The 9,447-nt window shown below is 33.3% G+C and overlaps 1 protein-coding gene across 1 annotated transcript; it reads left to right on the forward strand.

Moving 5' to 3' along the window:
* The first annotated feature begins 5,917 nt into the window (after positions 1–5,917).
* On the forward strand, positions 5,918–7,883 carry LOC107919316 (uncharacterized). Its single transcript, XM_016848797.2, has 4 exons — positions 5,918–6,181; positions 6,272–6,885; positions 6,954–7,466; positions 7,549–7,883. Exons 1-4 carry the CDS (start codon positions 5,932–5,934, stop codon positions 7,672–7,674), a joined length of 1,503 nt encoding a protein of 500 aa, XP_016704286.2. The 5' UTR covers positions 5,918–5,931; the 3' UTR covers positions 7,675–7,883.
* The last annotated feature ends 1,564 nt before the right edge of the window (positions 7,884–9,447 follow it).

The raw sequence follows: 9,447 nt of genomic DNA on the forward strand, positions 1-9,447 counted from the left end.
ACAGATATTTTGTGGCAGTGCCACCAGAACAGATATACGTGGCAGGGCCACCAGAACAGATAATTTGTGGCATAGCCACCAGGACGCTTCCTCCATAATATAACCCATGTCCCCATGCAATAGATATACATTCATGGCATACATCATACAGATTTAATTCATCATGCTTTTCAGACAAAATTAACCCTAGGGGTATAAAGGTCATTTTGCATACATAGGGGTATAATGGTAATTTTGCATACATAGGGGTATTCTAGTAAATCTAACTATTTCTAAGGTTTTCATGCATATCGTAGCTATTACGTTTAGCCAAAAACACTTACCGAGCGTTCTTACCGAATTGGGCCCGTTGGCCCATTAACCCAGTTTTGGCCCATTAAGCCCAAAATATCAAAACGCACGAAATCGTGTATACTACAGTTTTATCACTTCCGGTTACCAGTAATAATTACCCATACGTCTCACGAGCATTCGTACACTCGCAAGCGCCCAAAATACCAGTTTTTCGGTATTTCAGCTTTTCGGCTTTTGCCGATCTAGCCTATGAAAGGGTGTCAGTTACACACCTAATTTGTGACGACTTGCTGACAAGATCCACGCACAAACTGCCTACAATTACGTTGCTACAATTCTTAGATTGCAAATCACAACACTAATCTCCATAATTACTTACCCATATTCGACTCTTCCCTAAAAGCCTTTAAAACTTTACCTTCTTGCCGAAATCCGATGGCTAGATCCAAGTCTGATCGCTCCAAAGATCCAAGCCTTCGATCCAACCCTTGAGAAGACACTAATCATCAAAATAAATCATCGGTTAAAGACCTTTTATGCCCTATGCCCAAATCGATAGCCTCCCAAGATTTTAGGGACTTCGGCTTTTTCCTAACTTGAAAAATAAGGCTAGATTTGGAGTGATGAGCACTTACCACTTATTCCTTCCTACTTTCCACGTAGATCTGATGCAGATTCAACCTTTAAACGACGGTAAAACTTGAATCTAGAAGCTTTGAAGTTTCGGCTACAAGTCCCTAACTCTATAGTAGGTTCGGCTTTTCTAGGTGATATAGAAAATAATGATTTGAGGCTATAACCCTGGGTAATGTTGTCGACAGATGTTAGGGGTTTAGAGGAGAGGAATGTTGGTCAAAAAGGAAAACATATTGAGGAATATGGCTTTGGAAAAACGGCACAAGAATATAGCTTTCGGGATTTTGAGATTTGAGGTTCGGCTTTAGTCTAAGAAAATTAATGGAGGAAAGTGATGTAGACTAGGGTGGAGATGGACAAGAGGTTTGAAAGGTTCTGCTATGGAGAAAGAGAATAAGAATAAAGCAAAAATGGCTAAAGGGAGAAGGTGAGAAAGGCAGCAAACGGCACAACTCCCTCCCTATTACCGAATTTATACTGGCACTTTAACCTAGCCGAATTTACCCCCTAAAGAAACCCTTGGCCGGCCACCTCTTGCTCCTCAAGAGTCTAAAATTCGGCCAACACAGCTCACCCCAATCAGCTCCTAGATTTCCTCCCTTATCTCTATCCTTACTCAATCCCCTTACCCTCTTAAACTCTTCCTGACAGACTTTTATTTCAGTTCCATTACTTCCCTTTCCTATACATAAAAATTAATCACTTAATTTGCTGTCATTGTGACTTGAACCTGGGTCCTCCCCAAGCTTCCATACGCCACTACATCCTTCCCAGTGGCGTCACATGCCACTTTACCATTTGCTTCCTTGTGATCCATTTTTCACAAATAATTCCTAAAAGCCCAATTTATCAGAACCCCTTTCTCTTATAGAATTAAATTTAATTAAAACTACCGGGTTTTATCCTAAGCTTGGGCCTTCTAGAGGCCCACCAACATGATTAATCCTACACATAACAAACAGAACACAGAATTTTAAATTTTACAACTTTTACAGAATTCCCGAAGATTGGGGCGTTACACGGGATGGATACAAGAATCATCTAACCAACACACAAACACACTGCCTAGTGCATCATCAGAATGTTTGAAGTAAATATTGCGCTCCGTGCCTCATCGGTATAACTGAAGTAAATGTGCTCTACACCTCATTAGACGTTCGAAGTAATAATGCGCTGTAACAGCCTACCTAGCAAAGTCTTTATTTATGGTTATTGTTTATTGTATTAAGTGTAGTTCTGAGTAAGTAAAATATTATTTGTGGCCAAGTATGGGATTTTGTGTTTGCACTGATTGGCGAAATTTGTGTTTTGGCAGATTCTTTTGCTGAGCATATGCCACCCAGATGTTTCGGGCGAAGTTTTCAAATCTGTAGTTTCATATATTTGTTTATTATTTTTATAAGACTATTTAGTTAGTCTAGTGAGAATTGGTTAGAGCAAAACTAAGATACTGTAGTTAATATGATCCTTCCACTAAACCTTATCTTTGTGCTTAAGTATATAAGGATATTAGTGTCTTCCCTGATAAACTTTTGCGTTTTCTTTGCATTCATCTTCTGCTTGATTTATCTGTATTCTCTCTCAAAGCTTAAGTCTAGAAACCTTACTGAGGTTAGGTTCACTATATTCAACCAACTCTCACGTTTGTGTTAGCTCTCTGGTAATTATTGATAAACTCTAGGTTATTTTCATAGTTATTTACATATTTTTAACTCTGCATGCATAAGTGTTAAAATTATATGTAAGGAAGGAAACTTCTTGATTCTGGGTTATGTGTTAGTGCTTCATGCATGCGTGTTTGGATTCAATGGAGTAATGATTTGATAAGTTTAATTATCCACATTTTAGCTCAAGACACTATTGAAGGGACGAGTAACAAAGGCAAAGGTCCTACTTTATAGACTTTGTTGTATTTCTAGTGATTTTTTCTTACTTCCATGTGTATAGTATTCTTGTTTTATATTTCATGTGAGGTAAGTACTTATACTCTGCAAAAGTGAAATGTGTGTATATGAAAAATGGTTGTTCAAAGTTGTCAATCTAGGTCTGTAAGGTCTGTGTTAAAGTGTAAGAATCATTCTTCATGCTTAAGCCACTACCTTTTACTTCTGTCAAGAATGATATGGACTGAATCATGGAAATGATGTTAAGGAAGCATATTCACAGTGTTGTCTTTGATGTAATGTACATTGAACAGGCATATTGCAATACATGAAAATGATTATGTAGCCTCCGATAGGGCAAAAGTATGTTGCAAACTGACTGGCAAAATACGACAAAGGATACAAACCAAAGGAATATGAATGGAATGTATGATATGACTAAGGATTTGGGTACGTGGCTGACATGAAGAAGGTTTGTCTATATGGTCATATGGGCATATTGTATACACCAAAAAAAAAAAGAAAGTAAACCAACGTATAAACTGTCTATGTATGATACTTGTCATCTGCCAAATTTGTGTGATTGTTTTTGAATCTTAGAAAAGATTTGCTTGAAGTTAGTAACTATTGATATGTTTTATTTTGGAACTCACTAAGTTCTTTTGAACTTACTTAATTACCTTTCCTTCTCAAGCTTGTTGTTGAAGAAAAGGAAATTCTGATAGACTATGCTAGATGACCTCTGCTGCTGTGAGATTTTTGTTATTTTGTACTATGCATGACATGAGGGGGGTGATGCCAAGATGTTTATTTTTGAGAAAGAATTTGTATATAAAACTTATGTTTGATAAACTACATTTCTAATAAAGTTACAGTAAAGTTTCAAGGGTTTTAAAATGTATTATATTATTGTGTCTTATATGCCAATCGACTAATATACTTTACTTTTTTTACTGTATAAGTCATAATTCAAACTATGATTTTATGAAGTTTACACCAGAAACAATTTAAGAAAATAATTTCTAAGTAGTGACACGACATACTCAAATCCTCTTAAAATAATTTAATAATCAAACAACCGAGTGGGATTGCACCAACTATTTTTGTGATAAATTAAAGTTTAAAATAGGTGCTAATATTTAATCACTCTATTTTTTAATAATTTTTATTTTATATTAATTGTTAACACCATCAACTTCTTTTATTAAATTTGGTCTCATACTAGTTTTTTTCATTTATCCACCATAAGGGCTACGGTGACCTATGACACGTTCCCTAAGGGGCCGAAAGCCCATGCGGATTAACAATTGAGCAACAAGTGTGCACATTGTTTCTAGCCTAAATTTGAACTTAGAGGCATGCCATCATAATTTAATGCACAACCGTTTTCCACAAATTAACAGTTACTCTCATGCGCAATGATCAATTGCGCAAATCAACGATTATTCTGGTTCCAGTTACGTTGAATTATTTGTGACGTGCTAATTAGATTTATTTTTTCATTTTTTTTAAAAAATTCAAACCACTAAATTTAAAAAAAAATTCTGGCTAAAATATCCTAAGTAGATAAAGTAAATTCCAATAAAAGTAATTAAAGTAAATTCCAAATCTACAAATGGTAAATAGACTCGGAATATATTTTAACTTATATTAAAATTTATTATTTATTAATATCTTTTTTTTTTACTTTTTTTATAAATTATAAATTAATTTAAATTGCTTGTACTTGCCTTGTTAGTAACTTCTATCAATTAGGTCCAATTTATCCCAATTTAAATCATCAATTAATTTTTTCAAATATAGATTGAAAAAAATAATAATTATATGCTAAGTGAATTTTAATTATAATTTAAATCATTAATTAATTTTTCAAAAATAGATCGACAAAAAATAAATTATTATATACTAAGTCAATTTTACGTCAGTTTTATAGAATTATAAATTCTAACCAATTTAAACTTCTTTATTTGCTAATAACTGACGTGATAATATCAAAGAATCTACCCATTGTTTTAACACATAGTATCACATACTATCTCAATTATTTTAAGGGATAAATTTTACATGATTTTTAATTTAATATGTATTATATACATAATCTTTAATTTAGTTTAATTATATATTGTGATTCAAATGTATACATAAAACTTTAGTTTTGGTTCAGTCATACACATTTAAATTAATAAATTAATACTTCAATTTATTTTTATATTGTATAAATACAATTATTTCTGTATACAATTTATAAACATAAAATGATATTATATCAATAATTGTATTAATAATTGTGCGACTTTGATCAAATCAAAATTTTATATATAAAATTGTACTAAATTAAAATTCATGTATACAATTGCATATTAAATTAAATTTCATGTGTAATTTTAAAATTTATCCCTTCTTTTAAACAAACAAATTGCTGTACCCTAACTAATGTGCTTTCACGTCAATTTTATAGGGTTTAATTAAAATATATATGTTTTATATTTACTATTATTTATAATTATAACAAAAACTAATAACAAAACTAACTATTTATAGGGTAAACTACAAAAATAGTCACTTTTGTTTGCCTCATATTACGTTTTAGTCACTTATGTTTGAAATGTTAGCTTTTAGTCACTTACATTATTGTTTTGTTACAAAGTGGTCACTCTACCATTAAACTCCACTACCTCCCTAATGGCAATCCAAACGAGTTTTAAATGCCAACTTGGATATTCAGTTGTTAGGACGAAAATAGATTTTTAGTTAAATAAATTTAATTTGGACTGTCACGTAAGACATTCAAGTTGGCATTTAAAATCCATTTGGACTACCACGTAGGACCACCATTAGAGTGGTAATAGAGCTTAACGGTAGAGTGACCACTTCGTAACAAAATAATAACATAAATGACTAAAATATAAACTGAGACAAATAAAAGTGACTATTTGTGTGTACATGAGTTTGCTTCAATTTTACAAGTGATTTAATTATATGTGTTTAATAGTAAATAGAAGTCCAAATAAAAGAAGAAACTGAAACCAAACATCGAGTCCTATACTACACCTATAAATAGTAGAGTAAAGATAACAAAAACAATTTAACATTTCTTTCGAAAGCTAGGTAGAAAGTTATGAAAATGGAGAAATATTTGTTAGTTTTGTTTTTGTGTGTGAATTTGTGTTTTATTGGAGTTAATGCTAGATTTTTTAAGGTCCCATGGAGTAGACGACATAAAGGAATATCGGCCCTGGGTGATCCAGGGATGAAAAGAGATGGATTGAGAATAGCTTTTGAAGCTTGGAATAATTGTAATGGAGTTGCTCATGAAGCTCCTGACACAGGAAGTCCCAGAGCTGCTGACTGTTTTGACGTTTCAAGAAGTAAAAGAAAATATTTTGTTCATAAATTTTGTTTTTACTATTTTTTTATGTTTATCTGGTTTCTAATATTTTTGTTATAAATGTGGTCAGATTTAACTTTGTTACACAGAGTATCTGAGTCAGATAACAAGCTTGGCATAGGTAAAAAATTCAACGGATTGTCTGCAGAAGCATTGTATGACCCAAATCTTTATGCAATTGAGAAAGAACTATATTTAGGTTCTTTATGTGAGGTTTCAAAGAGTTCAAAACCATGGCAATTTTTGAAGACTTCAAAGCCATGGCAATTTTGGATGGTTATGTTGAAAAGTGGCAACTTTGACACAAAAGCTGGTTTGTGCCCTGAAAATGGGAAACCTAAACCAGCTCCAATTAATACTACAATGAACTTCCCTTGTTTTGGAGAAGGATGCATGAATCAGCCTACTTTGAACCATCAACCTACACAACTTTTGGCTGATGGTACAATGAAGGGATGGTTCAATGGAACTTATGATTTGGATGCTGATATTGGGAATGGACTTGCAAACATATCCTTTTATGAAGTGGCTTGGGAGAAAAAGCTTGGTTTTGGACGTTGGGTGTTTAAGCATAAGCTCAAGACTTCAATTAAATATCCATGGTTGATGCTTTACCTTAGAGCTGATGCAACCAAAGGATTCTCTGGTGGGTACCCTTATGAAACAAGAGGAATGCTCCACACTGTAAGTTGAAATACACTCTTTACTTTTAACATACATAGTCACTCTCTGACCAATTGGTTTACTTTCAGCTTCCAAGGACTAATTTTAAAGTCAAGTTCTCATTGGAAATCAAAAAAGGAGGAGGACCCCAGAGCCAATTTTACCTGCTTGACATAGGCAGTTGTTGGAAGAACAATGGTAAGCCTTGTGATGGAGATGTGTTGACAGATGTTACAAGATACAGTGAGATGATCATCAACCCTGATGTACCAGCTTGGTGTAGCCCCACACAATTGGTGAACTGCCCACCATACCATATTACTCCTAACAACACAAAGATTTTAAGGAATGACACAGCCAATTTCCCATATGGAGCTTACCACTACTATTGTGCTCCTGGCAATGCTAAATACTTGGAGGAACCTGTTAGTCTCTGCGATCCATACAGCAATCCTCAAGCACAAGAGATTGTTCAATTGTTGCCTCACCCTATATGGGGTGAATACGGATACCCAACTGAAAAGGGTCAAGGTTGGATTGGGGATCCAAGAACATGGGTGCTTGACACTGGCGGCCTAGCTAGTAGACTTTACTTCTATCAGGTTCTTGTTTAATTGTCACAATTAAATGATTGCATTGATGGTTTAGGGCTATTTATTGTTAATTGTTTTGGTTGGATTTCAGGATCCAGATACCCTTCCCGCCAAAAGAAAATGGACGTCTATCGATGTTGGAACCGAAATTTTTGTTAGTGATAAAGAGGAAGAAGCAGAATGGTCCCTTAGCGATTTTGATGTTATCCTCCTATAAAGTTTTATTTAGTTAGGATTTAGGGTTTACATTTAATTTTTTTCATTTAGTTTTAGTTTTTTTATAAGTCCTTAGAAAGGACTAATCGAAGGGTTTATGAATTATATTTATTATGTTTTTAATGTTGGCTGATCTTTTTATTGGCATATTATAAATTTAGCCCTACATTTCATAAATTCTATTAATTTGATTATTGTTTAAATGGTAAATTATGAAAATAGTCACTTTTGTTTACCTCAAGTTATATTTTATTTACTTATGTTTGAAATATTACGTTTTAGTCACTTGCATTATTACATTATAACATTTTAGTCACTAAATCGTTAATTGTCGCTAACAGTGTAATGGTAAGTTGATGTGGCATGTTAAATCATCATTTCAAAAAAAAAATTCATGTTACTTTATAAAATCGGTCCCCATATTTTTTTCATTTTTAACAATTTAGTTTTTTTTTTCTTTTATGTTTTTTTAACTTTCCTTTTTCTTTCTTTTTTCCATTCTCTATTTTCCTCCATATTATATTTTCATTTTTTAAAACTAGTCCCTATGCTTTTATTTTTTTGAACAATTTAATTTTTTTCGAGTGAGGAGAGCTTGTTGACTAGTTTAACAAATGAAAAACATAGAAAAACTACATTAAAAGAAATGAAGAAGAGAGGAAAATAGAGGGAGAAGTAGAAGAGAATGGAAAATAAAAAAATTAAAAGAACATAAAAGAAAAAAATTAAATTACTCAAAATGAAAAAATATAGGGACCAGTTGTAGAATTTAACCTAAAATTTTTGTTTGAAATGATGATTTAACGTATCACGTCAACTTACTGTTACACCGTTAACGACAATTAACGGCTTAGAGACTAAAATGTTACAACATGATAACGTAAGTGACTAAAACGTCACATTTTAAACATAAGTGACTAAAATGTAACATCAGGCAAACAAATGTGCCTATTTTGGCAATTTACCCTTATTTAAAAGAATTAATTTCAACTTTATATGTAGAAACCCATTCCTGCTCGGCCCACTAAACCAAAAAATAAAACTACCCAAACCCTAGCCCAATACCTAAAACAAAAATAAAAACCCTAGCCTAACCACCCATGCCTGGTCTATCACCACTTGCCTGGCCACTGCCTCTGCTTCCACTGACAGGTCAAATCCACCGCCACAGTACCTGCAAGCCATTAAAACGAAATGACAACAAAAATATAAAAATCTTGTAAAATGGCTATAAAGAGCCAAGTCTAAAACTATTGTATAGATTCTGCATTTTGGTGATAAATAAAAAAGCAATATTTGATTTTAAAACACATAAGCAAGAACTGAGACCATGGCAATATCAAAAGCAAAAAACAATCCAAACAGAGAATCAAAATCTAATAGCCGAAGGTGATTCTCATCGTTATTTTCTTTCTTTTTCTTTTTTAACCTATTTACCCACATATAAATATATATTATAAATACGCTTTAAAATAAATAAAAAATATAAAATTTTTACCATTTTTTCAATTTTCGTGCGGTGGCCGGCGCGGCGGCACCTACGGCGGGAGATGATCGGACCTTTGGCCGGAGCCCTCGCCAACATATTGGCCATCTGCAGAGAGGAGAGCTTTCTCCTTTTTTTAAAAAAAAACACCTGATGAAAATGAATTTTTGGAAGTTTTTAGGCTTTTATAGCCTACCAAAACGGCACCGTTTTCGTGCCCAGGCCTAGCCCCAAAAACGACGCTGTTTAGGCGCTGACCCGAAGACCCGACCCTCTCCACTAAGGATC

The sequence above is a fragment of the Gossypium hirsutum genome, chromosome A12 (genome assembly GCF_007990345.1).
Source record: "Gossypium hirsutum isolate 1008001.06 chromosome A12, Gossypium_hirsutum_v2.1, whole genome shotgun sequence".
In the NCBI taxonomy this organism is placed as follows: domain Eukaryota; kingdom Viridiplantae; phylum Streptophyta; class Magnoliopsida; order Malvales; family Malvaceae; genus Gossypium; species Gossypium hirsutum.